Source organism: Culex quinquefasciatus, chromosome 2, assembly GCF_015732765.1.
Source record: "Culex quinquefasciatus strain JHB chromosome 2, VPISU_Cqui_1.0_pri_paternal, whole genome shotgun sequence".
In the NCBI taxonomy this organism is placed as follows: Eukaryota; Metazoa; Arthropoda; class Insecta; order Diptera; family Culicidae; genus Culex; species Culex quinquefasciatus.
The window spans coordinates 219,742,194-219,761,412 of NC_051862.1; the positions used below are offsets into that span (position 1 = coordinate 219,742,194).

Here is a 19,219-nt window from a genome sequence, read left to right on the forward strand (position 1 = left end):
ATGCAAAGCTGGAAAATCGCTTAGGCTTAGACGGGGTGGAAAATTCCCTTCATCAATGTATTTGGGGGAGTGTTTTCCCCCTTGTTCAGTTCAATCAGTGTCGGTACCCTAAGATAAAGGTCGATTTTTGAAGGGGAGGAAAGGGTGGCGCAAAAAGTTCAAAAATGTCAATAATTTTCACACCCTCGTTCAACTGTGAGGGGGGAAAGGTTTCAAATGCCGAACATAACTTCCCCTGTCGAGATCAAAACCTGAGGAGCATTTCGTTTCTGGTTCATTGAAATATGAGCCCTTTTTTATTGATGCCTTTTGGGAATTCAAATTATGCGTCAGGTGGAATGGAGAAATAAGGAGATTTCGAGTGAAACCCTAAAAAGCTGACTCGAGTAAGTAATCAAGGCTTTTACTTTTATTGTTGTTTCAAATTAATGTGCCACAATTTTTCAGTGCCAAGTTTACAGCGCATTCGGCTAATCCTCTGAGTGGCCACAAAAAAGTTTCCTGCCCGTTAAAAAAAAGGTCCTTGTTTTTTGCAATCTTCAAAAGCTTTTCCTTCATTTTCTTTGCACTTGCAAGCTTACTTTTAAAACACAAAACACAAAAACGCAATTTTAAGTCGTCCCAACTCCGCTCCCCACCTCAAAGCAGTGATAAAGTCAATTTGGGTTAGAGTGTCCTTTTGCTCTCGAGGACGACGACCAAGAATACGTCGGGAGAGGTGTTACATATTTTATCAAGGATTGGCCGCCACTGGCGGCCTCGACTTCCGGATTTGGGTCCGTGAGGCAGGAAGGACAAACTTGTTACGAGTTTTTCTTTGGCTTTTTCTTACAACCGCCACCAACGAAGGAAAAAGTGAATGACGAAAGATCTGCTAAGAATTTGTGCGTAGGGGGGAGTACGATAAAATGTAATTTATTTTACCTTTTTTATTACTTTTTGGTTGTAGATTCTTCATCTTCTTCCGCGTGGTACACATCAAGGTTTACCTTTATTTGCGTTTATTGCCACTGTCCTCGAGGCATCTGTGGTTTGGCTGGAGGGATGATTTTGGAATAAGAGATAGATGTATGATGATGCATCGAGTAACGATGGTGACAGTTTGAGGAAATTGAAAACGATAGCAAAAAAAATTAGCTTTTGTAGATTTATTATTTTTTTATTAATTATTGGAAAATATATAATGATTTGAAAAGAGTTCTCTGATTATTTTGCAATCAATGTTGCCGTCCATACTGTAAATTTCACAATTTTAAATTTTTAAAAAGAAATTATTTTGGAGACCGTAGTTCAGTAACCAGAATGTTTATTTTTTTTTCAAAAACTCGAAAAAAAAATTAAAAAAAAAATGAAATTATATTAAGGCTGCAACGGTTTTTACTATCAAAAACTCTGAAAAATATTTGCAACAGCCTAAATTGACAACTCAAAAAACATTTTGCAATACAAATTAAATTTAAAATAAATAAGAAATCAAGTTAAATCACGGTGTGATATGATTGATGATTGATATTAATTGATTAACACTGAAAGACGAGCTTTTTCCCGGATGAATTGTAATATTTAGTCGGAGAAAAGATCAGCTTTTTCTTGTAGATTTTTGATCGATTTTAAAGCAAAGTTGTAAAGATTTTGAAAAAGATAAACGAATTTTCGTAGTTTTGACCAGCAACATAATTATAATTTATCAATTTAAAAAAATGTTATTAATTCGAATTCATGATCTACACCCAAGAGCCATTCTTTTATCAAAAATCTGTATCTTTCGAAGGAATTTTCTGATCGATTTAGTGTCTTCGGCAAAGTTGTAGGTAAATCAGTAAAGTTTAGATCAAATTGATACACTAAAAAATTTGCCAATTTTTAAGAAACGAAGTATTTATAGCTGTCGGCCACCCTGGACTCCTAAGTGTTTGTATGGAGCGTGGACAATTACCATCCCCCCCCCCTAAAGTGTCCACGTTGTTTATGGAGGGACCCCAAATTAATATTGAAGATTGGACTTCTCGTTGCTGAGATACTGCGGAAAAAACGAACAGGAACATGCATTAAATTTTTCAAACTCTCACCTAAACAAATAAATTACTGATTTTTTTCACAAAATACCGCATTTCAAATAAATACTCGAATTTTCATAATTTTCAATATGAGTATTAATCGAAGCGAAATTTTGCATAAATTATCACAATGTTAGAGTTTTTGGAATAAAATACTAAAATTTTCATTAAATACCGTACTTCATTAACATACTCAAATTTAAAATTCTGGAGTATTTTTTTTTTTTTGAAAAGTTTCAATAAACCAAATTTCCAGTTTTTGCTTTTTGGGTGTTTTTGAAACCGCCTTGAGTCAGGGTTATTAAAAAACACCCAAAAAGCTAAAAATAAAAATTTGGTTCATTGGACCTTTTCAAAAAAAAAAACTCCAGAATTATGCAAAATTGTGCACACAAATAAAAAGTGCAATAAAGTAAAAATACAAACAAAGTTTGGCCTCGTTTAGTACATATTTTAAAAATTATGAAATTTTAGAATATTTTAGAATCATTTTCGAAATTTTCGGATCGATTCGACATAAATATTTGAAAAATTATGGAATTATTAAGGCTGAAACAAAATTTATTTACAAATTGACAAAAACTTTAAAAAATGTTTGCATCGCCCTTATGGATGTTTCAAAAGTGTCAAATATTCAATATTACACCCTGATCAGAACAATCTTCAAATCTTCAAATCTTTCAATCTTCAAATTTTCAAATCTTGAAATCTTCCAATTTTAAAATTTACTAATCTTTAAATTATTGAATCTTCACATTTTTAAATCTTAAAATATTTTTTCGAACATTAAAATCTTTAAATTAATTAATCTGCAGATCTTTAAATCATGCATTAAATTTTCAAATCTTCAAATGATAAAAAATAAAGTATGGAATTCTCCAAAAATCTCGCAAGCTGTAAACTCCATCTGCCATCAATTTGTGCAATCATTCTATCCAAGACACACTTTGAGTTACTTTCCCTGCAAACAAACTTCTTCACTCATGAGCGTAATTTTCTCCTCCATTTCCCCGTGAGTTCCATGCTGTCTTTCAAATTTCCCAAACTTGAGTTCCATTTTGCTGTCACTTTACCCAAGACACCTCCCAGCAGCTGGATTAGTTCCAAAAGCCACCACAACTCACAGCCTAATTTCATGCGTTTTCGCTGCACCCACAATCGAGCAAAACCACCCCTTTTTCAAAATGTTTAACATTTCTCCTCAAACAATGAAGGAAACCTGGTGCAGAAAGAAGAGAAAGCAAATGTTTGAACTTGGCTTGCTGCGATGCGTTGACGGAGGTTGGCCTTTTGCCAGTTTTTACTAAGGTTACTCTTTCGTCTTCGTCCGACCGACGACTATAAATTTTTATTAGTTGATGTTGCACACACCCTCTTGAATAAATATTTTATTGGGTTGTAAACGACGCAGCGAAGGTCGAATTCAATTTTGGGCGGTGGAAGGGAAAAGAATATGTGAGGGTTGATGGTTTTTGGTGGGTGGAAGGAGGCTTGCATCTTTGATTTTCTTCGTGTTGCCTTCCTTGGGTAACGATGCAATTTGTTGAGTAACTACGCGAAAAGGGGGGAGGAAGAAAATATGTTTAATGGCAATAAGTAAACAAAAATGAAGGAATTTTGTTCGGTTGGTTTAAGATGGGTGGATTACCTGTTATAATGTTTGAAATTTGATGAAGGGATATCAATTCTGTTTATTAAAAAAGCTTATTGATAGTGAAAATTATAACCTTATTTTTGTGATTTTGTAGACATAACATTAGGGACTAAATCCTTAATTATATCCATAGTTTCCGTAGCTTTGAAGATCCTAAAATGCGTATAATAAACCTGGGTGCAGTTTTGTATCGAAATTTGGAATAATTTTAGCGTGACGTGCTTTATGGATGAAGCCCATTTACTGAAGCCTCTGCAAGAAAAACAAAAAGGAAAAGAAAGGTTTTCTGAGTGTAACCTAATAAACGACATAGATCTAGGTTTTTTTTTCTCAAAATTTATTTTCCCTAAAAGAGCACTAAGCTAGCAAATATAGATCTCAGCTGAAAGGTTCTCAAAATATCTGAATGGCAAATGTATCATCCTGGAATAGAACTGCTAAGTTCTAATAAAAACACCAATTGAAAAAAAAACAATAAACGCTGAATATTAAAATCCCTTTCTTTCAAATTTGAAGATTTGAAGTTTTGAAGATTTGAAGATTTGAAGATTTGAAGATTTGAAGATTTGAAGATTTGAAGATTTGAAGATTTGTAGATTTGAAGATTTGAAGATTTGAAGATTTGAAGATTTGAAGATTTGAAGATTTGAAGATTTGAAGATTTGAAAATTTGAAGATTTGAAGATTTGAAGATTTGAAGATTTGAGGATTTGAAGATTTGAAAATTTGAAGATTTGAAGATTTGAAGATTTGAAGATTTGAAGATTTGAAGATTTGAAGATTTGAAGATTTGAAGATTTGAAGATTTGAAGATTTGAAGATTTGAAGATTTGAAGATTTGAAGATTTGAAGATTTGAAGATTTGAAGATTTGAAGATTTGAAGATTTGAAGATTTGAAGATTTGAAGATTTGAAGATTTGAAGATTTGAAGATTTGAAGATTTGAAGATTTGAAGATTTGATGATTTGAAAATTTGAAAATTAAAAAATTTGAAAATCTGAAAATGAAAATAAATTAAAATTGAATGCTTTACAATTTGAAAACCTAACAATCTGAAATTTTAAAAAAATTAAGATTATCAATTTAATGTTTGAAGTTTTCAAGATTTAAAATTGGAAGTTTCAAAGGTTTTAAATTGGAAATTTCCAAGAGTGAAAACCAGAAAACAGTGCCGTTTTTCAATTTATTTGTGCTGTAAAATTGCTTATTCCATTTTACATCGACCAGGATTTTAAGATTTTGTAAAAATCACTTTTTTCAAAAAATCTTAATGATATTTTTAAGCAAAATTTTATCTTATTTATGATTTTTTCGAAAAAAAAAATTTCGGAGGTGGTCTACAGGTAAAAAAGTCACGTTATCAACAAAAAAAACAGTTTCTGATCACTTTTTTTCGTTTCAATGCAAAAAAAAAAAAAATTTCGATGGATCAACTATGCTGCCCATGATCGCATAAATGTCCCATATGTATTTTCATCGATTTTGAGTTATTGATGCAGTTTGGTTCAAAATCGTGTGCTCTTTCAGAAAAGCATATAACTTCCAGTACTTTGTTCTAGAAATTAGGAGGAAATCCAGTTTTTTCACGAAAACTTAACCCGTAGCCTTATGTGTGGGACAAACTTAAAATGCGTTTTTCTCAGCTTGCTGTTTTTGCATATTGGACATTTATGCGAACATGGGCAGTATGGTCCTCTTGGAACGAGCTGTCCTTTTCTGTCATGAAAGGCCTCGAAGTTATTTTTTTTAATTGATTTAAAAATCCTTTTCAAATCCTTTCCGGACGTACAAAGGGTCATTTTACTCAGAAAAATAAGATTTATCGCTGTGAACAATAATATCACAAATTTAACCTTAATTTTAGGACTCAATTACTTTACTTTGTTTATGATAAATTCGTTGACAACTTAATTTACCCTTTTTTTAAATAAATATATCCTTATTGAACATTCTTATAACAATAACATTTCATTAACATTTTAAATGGTATTGCTAAATGCTCTTCATCTTCGTTGTACTTTTCGTTTTATTATTAGTTGTTCAGTGAACAATCATTTATTTACTTCAAATTGTTATTTATTTTTGCACTAACGGAATATATTTGGGTAAAAAAGAAAAAAACACTTTAACAGCTAATCCTAACTTAAAACTAAAAAGCTAAATTAATTTATTTTTTACATTTGAAAACATTGGATAATCAAACTTTGGAAAATGAATGGAATATTCGACGGAAATGGGTGGAATTTCAAGCTTAAATCGTCACTAACTAACTTAAATCATGATATATCAAAATGAAACTTTCAGGAGAGATAGGAAAAAAATACTACATTTAATATTTTTGTCTATAATAATAATTTTTGAGACTTTATACATTTATGAAACCTCTTAAATTAAAGTTACTTTTCAAAAAATATTTCTCTTGCGCTTGTTTCACATATTTGTTTGGCTGTATGGATGCGATCGTTGAACAGTTCATTGAAAGACCCTTCTAAGTTAGAAGTTCTAACTAGTCTGAATGTTTTAAACTGTGACATTCCTTTCTAAATGTGATTAATTTAGGAAATATCTTGTAAAACAAACTTGTCATGACTCAGCTATTTAAAATAGTGTTAAATTCAATTGCTTAGCAAATTGCGTTCAATATTTCTTTTATAAAAATCACAAACCGCTGATAAATTCATTGAAATATTCCTTTTGAAGCAATCGCTCACACCCCGCCATTCAAGTGGAAAATTTTCACGTCAGTCTCACCCAACGAGCCCAGCACGATGGACACCATCCAGTGGGGATCCCTTCCGGAGGAACTGCAAGTCATGCCGTTCAAGATTCTGTTCGAACCAAGATCACGATTTGAACTGCCGAGATTTGCATCCGATACATGCCTGGTTTTCCGAGGCGTTTGACGAGAAGTTAAGTTGTTGAGGAATCCAAGAATCAGTGCTTGTTTCTGCGTTTATGGCCCGTTTGCGTACTGCTTGCCGGCGGTTTTGATCTGGAGATTTTGGAACAGTTTTGAGCCTTGAGCTTGAAGTTAACTGAATTGATTTTTTTGGAAAACGTCTGTTTACACAAATTTGATTTTTGCAGCTTCTACGGTCTACAAATTCGTACAAATTTCACTCACTATCACATTTTTGTGGGTTTGTCAATGGTTGCGTACAGTTTCTGTGGATTTATGTCACTAATCAAAATTGCCACGATGTGTTTTATGTTCAAGTACAATTCCCTGTGCTATCGACTGGTCGCGGAGAAGATTAGGAAGCTGCCACAGCCAACAGATGATGGGTCGACGAAGGTTAACATCGGAGATTTGAAAAAGCTTGTTGAGGTGCATCGAAAAGCTTACAAGTGAGGAATTTGTATGATTTTTTATGGTAAAAACGATTAACACAATTGATTTCAGTGTTACAATATTGATAGAAGACATTTGTCAAGTACCGTTGGCTTTGGAATTCTTGACCTGTGTAATATTCTGGTGTTTGAGCATGATTTACATTTCAAAGGTGATTGATTTTAAACAATCAAATTTCAATCCATTAATTCTTTTTTGAAATTTTCAGAAAATCGACTTCAACCTAATCAACGTGATGATCATATTTTGTCTGTCTCTGATTGAGACGTTTGGCTGCTCCTTTCTGGGATCGGAGTTGGCCGAGGAAGCCGAGGCAGTTGGCAAGGCCATCTACGATCTGCCGTGGTACGAGCACTCGGTTGAGTTGCAACGCTTCTACCGGCTGATCATTCAACGTACGCAACGGCCTACTGGGATCACAGGGGTGAAGCTTTTCGTCGTTCAACGGACCACGTTTGCTAGTGTAGATGAATATTTTACGACTTGAGGGGGAGCATGAGTTGCAACTTTTTCTTTTAATTACAGGTGATTCAAATGTCTTACTCATACTACCTCGTTCTGCAGGATGTTTTGAATAACTTCTAAGAAAAGCAGAAGAAATCCTGAAGAATTGTTCTTTTGCACCACAATCACAGTGTTGTTCAAGCTTAATCACAAATTCCTGTCACAGCAGTTCAATACAACCAGTTTGATCCAGAACTTTCCCAAATCGTTTCTTTCAGCAACCGTTCATCACTAGAAATCCCATCAATTCAAACGGTTTGGATCAGTTTACCGCAACCAAACAACAACCGCACACTCTTGACATCGGTTCCAACGGTTTCGCTCCCCAGCTCCGAAAGGAGCAACTTTTTTCCTGCAACAGTCCACGAGAGCAGAATTCTAATATTCCCCCAGAGCGGCACACATAGCTCAGTTTTGGGGCGTAAAACCACAAGAATGCCTTCGCCGACCAACCGAAGGGACCTTTCGTCATCGGAAAGCAATGAGCTTTTCCGAGACGAGAGACGAAAGTGAAACCTGACAATGGCAGAATTTTCCCTTTTTTTCCCTCTCCCCAAAAACGAGATCAACGAAATTTTCCTTTCTCTCCTTTCGGCCAATGCGAAATAAAACTTTTTTTTTCGTTAAGGGCAATTTCGGGAATGGATAACAATTTTTCCCCCCCGGAAACAGTTTATTCTTTACCCATGGCTATCAGTGAAGCCGTTCACGAGGAGGAAATCTCACGCACGATAAACGAATGGATATTGCGTGAGCGGCTGTTGGCTGCATCTGTGGATTCTTCCCCCCTTCTTTTCCACCAAATTTGTTCGTGAAAATGTGCTAAACTTATGGGTATCATAAAGCAAAATTGTGGAAAAATTGCCCTCTCGGTGAGCATTTGTAACGGAAAAATGAAAAGTAATCACCGATTCCAGTGAAAGTAATTCATGAGAATGACGTGGTTTATTTTTAAAAGTAACAACAGCTTCATGAGTTTTCTACAAATTGTTCAATTATAAAATTTATAAATTCCAAGCTATTAAAAACTAGTTGAAAAAACATCATTAAATTCTATGTTAGTCATTTACATAACCAACACAAATTATTTTATTATAATTTGTAACAAAGGAAATCATATCACTTAGTTATATTAGGATGTTTGTTATCAAATTCCCAATTGAAGTAGTTTTACAATTTGTTAAGCACATCTCTAAGAACCAAATAGTACGAGTAGGACATTTGGACCACCTAAAAAATAATTGCAATCAAATCATAGCCAGAACCATTAAAACACTCAAACTTTACACTAGCAAAAGTAGTTAGCTGAACGATGAAAAATTTTGCCCCCGTAATCCCAGTAGGCCGCTGGGTACGTTGAATCATCAGCCTGTAGAAACGTTGCAACTCAACCGAGTGCTCGTACCACGGCAGATCGTAGATGGCCTTGCCAACTGCTTCAGCCTCCTCGGCCAGCTCCGTTCCCAGGTACGAATATCCAAAGGTTTGAACCAAAGTCAGCAGAAATATAATCATCACGTTGAGCAAGTTTGGGTCCAATTTCTACGAGAAGAAAAGTTGATCAAATAACCAAACAAAACTAAGAAGGGTTGTAACCTTTGACAGATAAAACATGTTCAGGCTCCAAAATATCACACAAAAGAGCGTGTCCATCGCAACCGGAACGTGACAAATTTCTTCAATCAAATTTAGAATTCTGAAAAACAGACAAACTCAGACTCGGACTAACTATAGAATCTGAAATTAGGAAATTCGAAATAAATTGAAAAGAAGTTAGTTTAATAAATTGCCTACTCTTGCTCCATAGGCAACTCTAAAATGATAGGTTCACAGCTGCTCCAAAAACGCCAATGACTAATCACAACTGCTGGCAGGCAGTAAGCAATCGATCCGTATCCGCAGTAGAACATTAAAAATTTGAAAACTTTTTTGATTTTCAAATTTTGTTTCAGGATCATTTCGTAGCAGACATTGGAGTCTTCCCCGAAAGCAACTGGAATGTAATGCATAGTAAGAATCACTCAAAAAAAAACGTTACTTAATCCACCTTTAGGTGGTTGGTGCCTTCCTTCCATTCATAAAAGTGAATACCCTACACAGCCTCAAAAAAGTGTAAAAATAACACTTATTTTTATCAAAATATCTGAGATCCGGCCTATAAAAAGTGTATACAAAACACTAAAGTACTTATAACTTTTGATATGGTTGTCTGATCCTCAATCTCTTGGGCTTATTGAAAAGGTCTTTTGATTGCCTATCCAACGATGGATCGCATGATAGATCCGGACAGCTTTTTCATCAAAATATTTGAGATCCGGCCACAAAAAAGTTTATAAATAACACTTAAGTGCTCATAACTTTTGATGGGGTTGTCAGATCTTCAATCTTTTGAATGCATTGGAAAGGTCTTTCAAATACCTTTCTAACAATATGTAGCATGACGGGGTTTCTTACAAAAACCACCCTTTTTACAATCTTCAGAAGTTTAGCTAAAATCGTTTTTTTAGCATAACTTTTGAAGTACTTTTCTAAACTTCATAATATTAACTAGGGTCTTGTGGGACCCCAAGATGGATCGAATGAGACCAAAACAGTCCAAATCGGTTAAGCCAGTCCGGAGATAATCGTGTGCATATTTTTCGGTGCACGGACTCACATCCAGACACACACACAGACATTTGTTCAGAATTTGATTCTGAGTCGATAGGTATACGTGAAGGTGGGTCTACGAGGTCGAATAAAGAAGTTCATTTTTCGAGTGATTTTATAGCCTTTCCTCATTGAGGTGAGGAAGGCAAAAAATACCACATTCAATATTCACCTTCATCAAAAAATTCGTTCAACCCTTGAATGACCTGTTCAAAGGTATTCCTCTTCGCCGCGAGGACACCCAACGTTACCAAGTTGGACAACTCAAAGATAAACTCGGCGATGCCCTTGCAAATCTGCGTCGCATCACTACTTCCAACTCCCAAAACTGCCTTCGGGAACATGATCACCATTACGACGTAAGTGAATGCAAGCAAAAATCGGTACAATTTGCCCCGATTGCCCCACAAGCCAATCAACTCCAAGATTCGTAGGTTGAAGGGCATAACCTGAAGTTCTTCAGCGATGGCGACCATTTTGTGGGGCTGGTTAGTCTGTGACTGAGCCAGCTATCGACGAAAGAACTATGACTTAAAATTTTACTTGAAGAAAACCTTTGATAACAGCTGCAAGCTTGGAAAAATCCCATTTTGAAATGAATAGTGTTGTATTTCTGTTCCCATGACAACCATAATGGAGTTTTTTTTTTCAATAGGAATGAATGCTAAAAAATGAAAACAAAATGAATGCTAAAAAATTGTTTTGAGCAAATAAAATGTCATCAATAATAAAAACTTCAAGAAAGTATAGAACAGTTCGAAATAACTTTATTTAATAAATTCGGTTTAAACTACATTAAATTCATATATCCACAACACTTTATCATCATTTACGTTACTACAATTTGTTGAGAACATCTTTAAGCACCAAATAGTAAGAGTAGGACATTTGAACGACCTGTAAACAGTCAAAAATTAGAAACACACCTCCGTCAAACACCGAATATCTTACAGAAGCAAAAGTAGTCCGTTGAACGATGAAAAACGTTGCCCCCGTAATCCCAGTAGGCCGCTGCGTACGTTGAATGATCAGCCGGTAGAATCGTTGCAACTCAATGGAATGCTCGTACCAGTGCAGATCGTAGATGGCCTTGCCAACGGCATCGGCTTCCTCAGTCAGCTGCGATCCCAGATAGGAATAACCAAACACTTGCGCCAAAGATAACCCAAAAATGATCATCACATTGATCAGGTTCAGGTCAACTTTCTGGAATAAAAACAAGTTATCGCAAATTGGGATACAATTTTCCAGGTTTACCACCTTAAACATGCTCAAACACCAGAAAATTATACAGAAGAAAAACTCCAGGGCAACTGGTAGTTGACAAATTTCCTCAATCAATTCCGTGATGCTGTAAAAAGTCCATTTTAGCGTGTAGAAAAAAGTTCAAAAAGCAAACAATCACACACCCAAATGCCTTCCGGTGCAGCTCAACAACTTTCTTCAAATCTTCGACGTGTACTTCCGTCCGAGATTCATCTTCAGTTATTTGAGGCAATGTTTTGATTTTTGCAGCCACTAGCCGAAAGGTTAGGGCACTGTATCGTATGATGAAACACGTGGTCGAAACCTTCAACAACTCAAAAAACGCACAAATCGCGTAGGCAATCAGCGAGAATCCCATAAAAATGTGATAATCTGCAAAATTGGTTCGGATTTGCAGCCAATAAAATCTAGAAAATGTTCTTTGATTAGTAGATTGTTGTGTTTAGCACTGTGAATATATGTTACTCTTGTTCCATAGGCAGTTCAAGGATAAGAGGATCAGAATTTGTCCAAAAACGGTAATGACTTATCAAAAATGATGGAAGCCAAAATCCCAACGTCCCATATGCGCAATAGTGTACCAAAAAATTGAAAACTTTTCTCATTTTGTAGTTTTGCTTGCAAATCATATCGTAGCATTCTTTTGATTCCTCTCCGATGGCAACTGAAAAGTAACAATTCGTTAAAATGCTTGTTTTAGAACAATGATCCAAGCAAGCGTTACCTTCACGAACAAAATCTTCCAGTTCTTGGATCAGCCTTTCCAACGCAGTCCTCTTCAGCGCCAATATGACAAGCGTTACAAAGTTGGAAAGTTCAAAAATGAACTCCGCCACCCCCTTGCAAATCGCCGTTGCGTCGGAACTTCCAATTCCGAAAACCACCTTTGGGAACATGATCACCATCGTGGCGAAGATTAGTGGAACCAAAAACTTGCAAATTTCCCGCCGTGGACCCCACAGTCCGATGAATCCCATGAAGCGCAAATTGAACGGCATAGCTCGGAGATGCTCCGGCAGTGAAGCCCACCGAACTGTGGCCATCCTGGATGGCAGCTGGTCTAGAACTGATGTTATGAATCAGCGATTCTTCGATTTGAAACTAACCATCTATTGCTGAGAATTTCAGAGAGACTTTTTGAAATTTAAAATGGTTTGCGATTTCTTCAATATCAAACAATGAAAACAAATTGATAAATTATAAATTTATTTCTTACCAAACAAAGGTTTACAATTTGTTCAACCTATCCTTCAGGACCAGATAACATGAGTAGGCCATTTGCATCACCTGCAAATATGACGATATTATAAATCCAACAAATCTACTACAATAACCATTAGTTCTTTAGCGATGACGGCCATTTTGTGAGGCTGGTTAGTCTATGACTAAGCCAACCATCGAATAGAATCGAACGTTGAGTAAATTAAAAAGATTAGAAAAAAAAGTTTTCATATTTAAAATTCTTTTGAAAACAGCTGGTACCACGAAAAAAAATCACATTTTGAAGTTGATTGTTTTGTTTCCTCGATGCCATAGTAACCGCAACGACTTTCATAAAAAAATGATAACTTGATCTCTGTAAGAAAATTAGGATGTTTCAACTATGTAATGTCAGCAAAATATATTCAACTTTGTTTCAATTCAAACTACATTTGTATTTCAATTCAAATCAAACTACATTTGTATTTCATGAAAATGACAATTTGCAGAATTTCACTAAGAAGCAACAACATTGGTAACTAATCCTTTGTATTTGAACTCATTACAACTTGTTAAGCAAATCTTTGAGAACCAAATAGTACGAGTAGGACATTTGGACCACCTGAAATAAAAATGTGTCATACTAAGCATACATTTCAGGGAAAAAACAGAGTCTTTCGTACAGTTGCAAAAGAAGTTCGTTGAACGATGAAAAATTTCACCCCCGTAATGCCAGTAGGCCGCTGGGTGCGTTGAATAATCAGCCGGTAGAAACGTTGCAACTCAACCGAGTGCTCGTACCACGGCAGATCGTAGATGGCCTTGCCAACGGCTTCAGCTTCCTCAGCCAGCTCGGATCCCAGGTAGGAATAGCCAAACACTTGCAGCAGAGTTATCGAAAAAATCAACATCACATTGATAAGGTTTATGTCAATTTTCTGAAGAAAATCAAAACAGGTGAAATCGCTTGGTTGTTAAATAAGAACATATATGAAATGGTCACCTGTGAAATATAGATCATGCCTAAGCACCAAACGATGACGCAAGAAAAAAATTCCATGGCTACTGGGATTTGACATATTTCCTCGATCACATCTGTAATGCTGAAAAATCAATTAAGATTTGAATGCAGAGCAAAATCATTAATTACCCGTATGCCTTTCGGTGCAAATCAACCAGTTTCTTCAAATCTTGCACATGCACTTTCGAACGTTGATCATCATCAGTTGGTTGGGGCAACATTTTGACTTTGGCAGAAATCAATCGGTACGTTAAAGAACTATACTTGATCATAAAACACGTGGTAGTGACTTTTAACAACTGAAAAAAACCACAAGCTGTGTAGGCAAATATCGATAATCCCACAAAAATGTGATAGTGAGCAAAATTTGTTCGAATATGCAACCAATAAAACCTGAAAATTTTAATGTTACTGATTTGATTACGATTTATTATAACTAGTCTTACTCTTGCTCCATAGGCAGTTCAAAAATGAGAGGATCAGAATGTGTCCAAAACCGCCAATGGCTGATCAAAACTGCTGGCAGCCAAAATCCAAACGTACCATACGCGCAGTATTGCACCAAAAAATTGAAAACTTTTTTTGATTTTATTGTTTTGCTTCCTTATCAAATCGTAGCATGCTTTGGACTCCTCTCCTATAGCAACTAAAATGTTTTTTTTTCTTCTTAACATTCATGCTAGAAACGTTAACAAAACGTAACAATCACCTTCACGGAAAAAATCGTCCAACCCTTGAATCACCGTTTCGAATCTTTGCCTCTTCAGAGCCAAAATGGTCAGCGTTACAAAGTTGGGAAGTTCAAACACGAACTCGGCCACCCCCTTGCAAATCACCGTAATATCGGAACTCCCAATACCGAGCACCACCTTTGGGAACATGATCACCATCGTCGCGAAGATTAGTAGAACCAAAAACTTGTAAACTTTTCGCCGCGGTCCCCACAGTCCGATGAACCTCATGAAGCGCAAATTGAACGGCATAACCCGGAGGTCTTCCGGAAGTGAAGCCCACCGGACTGTGTCCATCCTGGTTGCTTGCTGGATTTTAACTAATGGAGAACTTGGCGGTTCTTGGATATACAACTGACTTTTTTGTTGGTTTAAACTTCAGATGGAATATTTGAAATAGAGGTTAGTAAAAAAGACTATGACGTCTTTGCGCAATCAATGCTTCAAATAAAGTTGTATCGTACACAGAAAACAATGATGGTAATATTCATCAGGAAACGATGACAGACGTTGTGGCAAAAAATAATATTTATTTTACCCTAGAAAATGATGAATTTTCATCAGTTTTTGATGAATATTCATCAGGTTCACATTTTTACACATTTTTTTATGTAATATTACTCTAAAATAATATTCAACCTACCAAATTTTCAACATTCCAAAATTCAACTTTTTTTCAGTGTATACAACTGATATTAAAGTTGAATTTTGGAATGTTGAAAATTTGGAAGGTTGAATATTACCTCTTTTTTTAGTAATATTATATAAAAAATGTGTAAAAATGTAAACCTGATGAATATTCATCAAAAACTGATGAAAATTAATAATTTTCTGGGGTAAAATTTATCATTTTTTCGACACCAAATCTGTCACCATTTCCTGATGAACATTACCATCATATTTTTTTCTGTGCAATTATTTGCAATTATTGTTATCGATCTTAATTTTTAGCACAAATTTTGTGTGGGCCTTCCCTACTACCAAAGAAGTCATTGTGTGTCATTGGTTCACCCATACTAATATTTTTTTCAAGATACCATTTTCGAAAAGATCGGAAAATTTCACGATTTTTTTTAAACATTGAAAATCGGATCATTAGTTACTGAGATAACCCACATTAGAAATGGAGGGTTGTTTTGATGAAACTTTAAAAAATCAATTTTCCTTTTTCTTTTTCTTATATCTTTATATATATCCATAGGACATTTTCTGAACATTTTTTTAAAACGGTGCACTTAATCAAAAAAATTGTAAGATATGTTTCGATTGGAAATTCGATTTTAACATAAAATAATAAGGTCTAAAAATTTTAATTACAGAATTTTAATTTATTAACAAAAATCACTTTTTTAATCCTAACTCCTCGGCAAAGGCTTGATGCTGGGTTTTGTCTCCCACAACAAATAACAAAATTTCAAAAATAAAAAAATACAGATCTTGGGAAATTAATTTTTTTGAAAAAAAAAGTTTATTGTTTTCCGTGTACCTATATTTGCAGAATAGTCCTCAAAAATACATACGACTTTGAATTCCTTGAAAAGTTACTGATTTTGTAATATTTAAGTAAAATTTTGTATGAACAGCTGTCAAAATTATATGGAGATTTGTACACAAAATGGCTTCTTTGGTGACAGAGAAGGCCCAAACAAAGTTTGAGCCAAATAAGTATATAAAATAAAAAATTATATATATAATTAAAATCCATTCCCGGGTTTGGTGGAGAACGAATTGTCATCAGTCTTTAAAATAACGTTCAAAAGAGATAATTTATTCTCATTATTTGCCAACAAATCATTTTATCTGTTTAAAAAAACATTTTGAAACATGTGCTGTAATGTTATTGAAATTGTGACATTGAATTTGTGACACTAAAATAACAGTTGTCCTATGTTTGAATACTCTTAAAACGATTTTTTAAACATTTCTTCTCGTTTCTTAAAAAAAACAAGTCCACATTAAATTCATACTCCTATTACAGTTTGTTCAAAACGTCATTCAACACCAAATAGTACGAGTAGGACATTTGCATCACCTGAAAATAAAATAAATGATATCATAATTTTACCCAAACAATCAGCACTCTTCATCTACACTGGCAAATGTGGTCCGGTGAACAAAAAATAATTTCACTCCCGCAATCCCAGTAGGCCGCTGGGTACGCTGAATAATCAACCTATAGCAACGCTGCAATCCTACCGGATGTTCGTACCACGAGAGATCAAAGATGGCCTGGCCCACGGCGGCAGCCTCCTCGGCCAACTCTGATCCAAGGTAGGAAAAGCCCAATGTTTGCACCAAAGAAAGCCAAAATATTATCAACACGCTGACGAGATTTAAGTCAACTTTTTGAAAATAAAAATTCGTTAGTAACTGCAATGTTTACAAATGCATAAGAGTGTCAACATTAGAGGTATAAAACATGTTCAAGCACCAGAACATGACGCATGTGAGAAATTCTAAAGCAACCGGTATTTGACAAATTTCCTCAATTTGGTTAGTGATGCTGAAATAAATGTTATCAATCCATAATTTTGCAACAAATGCAGCATGAAATACTAACTTGTAAGCCTTTCGGTGTAGCTCAACAATCTCCTTCAACTTTTCCACATCAACCGTTGTTTGCATATCTTTATCATTATTTGGCAATTTTTTAATCATTGTAGCAATGAGTCGATAAGTTAATGAGCTGTATTTTATAATAAAACAGGTTGTAGCAATCTTGATCAACTCTAAAAAGGCGCATATGCAGTAGGCTGCTATCGAAAATGCCACGAAAATGTGGTAGTGGGTAAAATTTTTCCGAATGTGTAAACCGTAAAACCTTTAAAAAATTAAAGTTGTTACTTAACTCTCAAACAACATTTATATCGTACTCTTGTTCCATTGGTAGCTCAAAATTAAGGGGAAAGTGATTGTTCCAGAATCTCCAATGATTAATAATGAGTGAAGGTAAGCAAAATGCAAATGGAGCATAACCACTGTAAAGTATTAAAAAATTGAAAAACTTCCTCATTTTTAAATTTAGTTTCAATATCATATCGTAGCTGTCATCAGATTCTTCGCCAACAGAAACTGAAAAAAAAAACAATCTCTAATATACTGAAACAAACTGAAATACCAAAAAATATTAACTCACACTCGTAAAATATTTCACCAAGTCCTTGAATGACACTTTCCAACGATTTCCTCTTGACAGCAATGATGGTCACGTTCACAAATATTGCCAGCTCAAACACAAACTCTGCGTTTCCCTTGCAGATCGCCGTCACGTCACTGCTTCCGATGCCCAAAACGGCCTTCGGAAACAGAATCACCATTGTGGCGAACGTAACCGGGAGGTAGAATCTGTACAGCTGCCCACGCGGGCCCCACAAACCGACCAACTCCAGGAAGCGAAGGTTAAACGGCATCACCCGGAGCTCTTCCGGAAGTTTGATTCGCTGGGTGGCGTCCATTGTGACTGGTTCAGGTTTGTCAGTCTGATCATTTAAGTACTTTCTTTTTAAACTACGTCGTTTGGAAAAAAAAGAAACGAGATTGATCGCTTTTAATTGAAATGGAAATTTAAAATATGCAAAGCCAATCAAGGTGAAGCCGGTCTTGATTTAATTTCCCTGACGAAAGAAGTGAAACCAATTAGCAATCAACAGGTTGATATGGCTCTGCTTTGTCGCGTTGTATCCTGTTTGATCAAAAAATCTTTTTTAGCAGTTAAAATGAATTATATTCTATTAAGAACATCTTTTGAAACAAGCTATTGCTGTTGCTGTTGCTGTTGCTGTTGCTGTTGCTGTTGCTGTTGCTGTTGCTGTTGCTGTTGCTGTTGCTGTTGCTGTTGCTGTTGCTGTTGCTGTTGCTGTTGCTTTTGCTTTAATAATTCAAACAAGGTAACTTTCCACTACACACAAGTATCAATGTCAACCGGCAGCAGCAGCCATGCTTAGGTCACATGACTCATCGTCGCGTCCTATTGACCGACCAGGCTGACCGGGGCCAGCGTTGCTGCAGCTGGTGCCACAAGTCTGTCCCCTTCTCGGGCACAACTCCCACCCGTTTAATCAAACAATCACATTTGCCTCATATTATTTCACTCTCGAGCAGCTTTTTCTTCTTTTCTTTCGGTCTCACTGCTACGTTTGTCCCAATCCCGTCCCACTCATGGTGTCCTCGTTGGAACTCTGAAGTGACCATTTCCTTGGGTGTTGCACTCAGGTGCTTGATAATTTTATCTCAAACCAGGAATATTTATGTTTTTTCTCGAAATTTTCAGATGAAATTTATTTTTTTCAAACTCTAAAGATTGATAAAATTTAATTTTCAAAAATTCGTATTTTTCATGCAACTGACTCCAACTTTGCTGACCGAGCTTCGCTCGGATTCGAATGTGATAGTTCTTTTACTGCATTATAATGAGCCTCCGGAGAAAATCGCAAGATCCAATCCAACAGTCACGACCCAAGTAGGCGATGTGTTTGTGAGTTTAGCTGGCCCCCCTTTTCCTCCCACTACACACCGCACCGGAAGCCTAGATTCAGAAGGTGAGGTAACACGGAAAACAGAGCAGAACGTTAGTAACCCATAAAATTCATGGCATTTAACTTTTATGATTATTGCAGCTCAGTTTGTGTTGGAACAAAAACTGAAGTAGTTTTCCCGTTTTCCACCCAGAATGGCAGCATTTTCTACTGCAAAGTAGCAGCAGCAAGGTTAATCGCTTTTTGATCTGCCCCGAAGCCCTCGGCCGGGTTAGTTCAAAGACCTCCCGGAAAATCGTTTTATCAGAC

General features: G+C 35.7%; 5 protein-coding genes, 1 long non-coding RNA gene and 1 pseudogene across 6 annotated transcripts; 1 reads left to right on the plus strand and 6 right to left on the minus strand.

The window, feature by feature from the left end:
- Positions 1 to 6,480: 6,480 nt before the first annotated feature.
- On the plus strand, positions 6,481 to 8,580 carry LOC6035727 (odorant receptor 67a). The gene is made up of 5 exons (XM_038251094.1): positions 6,481 to 6,542; positions 6,800 to 7,060; positions 7,116 to 7,215; positions 7,273 to 7,527; positions 7,590 to 8,580. Exons 1-5 carry the CDS (start codon positions 6,481 to 6,483, stop codon positions 7,647 to 7,649), a joined length of 738 nt encoding a protein of 245 aa, XP_038107022.1. The 3' UTR covers positions 7,650 to 8,580.
- A 106-nt stretch (positions 8,581 to 8,686) lies between these two features.
- On the minus strand, positions 8,687 to 9,295 carry LOC6035728 (odorant receptor coreceptor). The gene is made up of 3 exons (XM_038255202.1): positions 9,165 to 9,295; positions 8,856 to 9,110; positions 8,687 to 8,798 (listed from the first exon to the last, which is right to left on the minus strand). The coding sequence occupies exons 1-3, from the start codon at positions 9,219 to 9,221 to the stop codon at positions 8,739 to 8,741; spliced, it is 372 nt and encodes a 123-aa protein (XP_038111130.1). The 5' UTR covers positions 9,222 to 9,295; the 3' UTR covers positions 8,687 to 8,738.
- Positions 9,296 to 9,358: 63 nt separating this feature from the next.
- On the minus strand, positions 9,359 to 10,699 carry LOC119766505. The gene is made up of 2 exons (XM_038251095.1): positions 10,390 to 10,699; positions 9,359 to 9,561 (listed from the first exon to the last, which is right to left on the minus strand). Exons 1-2 carry the CDS (start codon positions 10,691 to 10,693, stop codon positions 9,359 to 9,361), a joined length of 507 nt encoding a protein of 168 aa, XP_038107023.1. The 5' UTR covers positions 10,694 to 10,699.
- An 808-nt stretch (positions 10,700 to 11,507) lies between these two features.
- On the minus strand, positions 11,508 to 12,532 carry LOC119767483. Its single transcript, XR_005277541.1, has 3 exons — positions 12,208 to 12,532; positions 11,949 to 12,147; positions 11,508 to 11,890 (listed from the first exon to the last, which is right to left on the minus strand). It is a non-coding gene; the product is annotated as an uncharacterized LOC119767483 (long non-coding RNA).
- Positions 12,533 to 13,146: 614 nt separating this feature from the next.
- LOC119767499 (odorant receptor coreceptor-like) lies at positions 13,147 to 14,254 on the minus strand. The gene is made up of 5 exons (XM_038256232.1): positions 14,151 to 14,254; positions 13,834 to 14,097; positions 13,687 to 13,786; positions 13,367 to 13,621; positions 13,147 to 13,305 (listed from the first exon to the last, which is right to left on the minus strand). Exons 1-5 carry the CDS (start codon positions 14,159 to 14,161, stop codon positions 13,246 to 13,248), a joined length of 690 nt encoding a protein of 229 aa, XP_038112160.1. The 5' UTR covers positions 14,162 to 14,254; the 3' UTR covers positions 13,147 to 13,245.
- A 91-nt stretch (positions 14,255 to 14,345) lies between these two features.
- Positions 14,346 to 14,737, minus strand: LOC119767500. Its single transcript, XM_038256233.1, has one exon. The coding sequence runs from the start codon at positions 14,730 to 14,732 to the stop codon at positions 14,379 to 14,381; it is 354 nt and encodes a 117-aa protein (XP_038112161.1). The 5' UTR covers positions 14,733 to 14,737; the 3' UTR covers positions 14,346 to 14,378.
- Positions 14,738 to 16,213: 1,476 nt separating this feature from the next.
- On the minus strand, positions 16,214 to 17,884 carry LOC6035729 (annotated as a pseudogene).
- Between the last annotated feature and the right edge of the window lie 1,335 nt (positions 17,885 to 19,219).

Bases quoted from the DNA above. Each gene is read 5' to 3' on its own strand.
- LOC6035727 (XM_038251094.1), top strand. From the start codon at position 6,481: ATGGACACCATCCAGTGGGGATCCCTTCCGGAGGAACTGCAAGTCATG. The intron at 6,543-6,799 runs GTTCGAACCAAG...TGATTTTTGCAG, and splicing joins GTCATGCCGTTCAAGATTCT to CTTCTACGGTCTACAAATTC. The intron at 7,061-7,115 runs GTGAGGAATTTG...AATTGATTTCAG, and splicing joins GTGCATCGAAAAGCTTACAA to TGTTACAATATTGATAGAAG.
- LOC6035728 (XM_038255202.1), bottom strand. From the start codon at position 9,221: ATGGACACGCTCTTTTGTGTGATATTTTGGAGCCTGAACATGTTTTAT. The intron at 9,111-9,164 runs GTTACAACCCTT...TTCTTCTCGTAG, and splicing joins ACATGTTTTATCTGTCAAAG to AAATTGGACCCAAACTTGCT. The intron at 8,799-8,855 runs GTAAAGTTTGAG...ATTATTTTTTAG, and splicing joins AGCTAACTACTTTTGCTAGT to GTGGTCCAAATGTCCTACTC.
- LOC119766505 (XM_038251095.1), bottom strand. From the start codon at position 10,693: ATGGTCGCCATCGCTGAAGAACTTCAGGTTATGCCCTTCAACCTACGA. The intron at 9,562-10,389 runs GTGAATATTGAA...ATTACATTCCAG, and splicing joins GAACGAATTTTTTGATGAAG to TTGCTTTCGGGGAAGACTCC.
- LOC119767499 (XM_038256232.1), bottom strand. The intron at 13,622-13,686 runs GTGACCATTTCA...GATTTTCTTCAG, and splicing joins GCATGATCTATATTTCACAG to AAAATTGACATAAACCTTAT. The intron at 13,306-13,366 runs GTACGAAAGACT...TTTTTATTTCAG, and splicing joins AACGAACTTCTTTTGCAACT to GTGGTCCAAATGTCCTACTC.
- LOC119767500 (XM_038256233.1), bottom strand. From the start codon at position 14,732: ATGGACACAGTCCGGTGGGCTTCACTTCCGGAAGACCTCCGGGTTATG.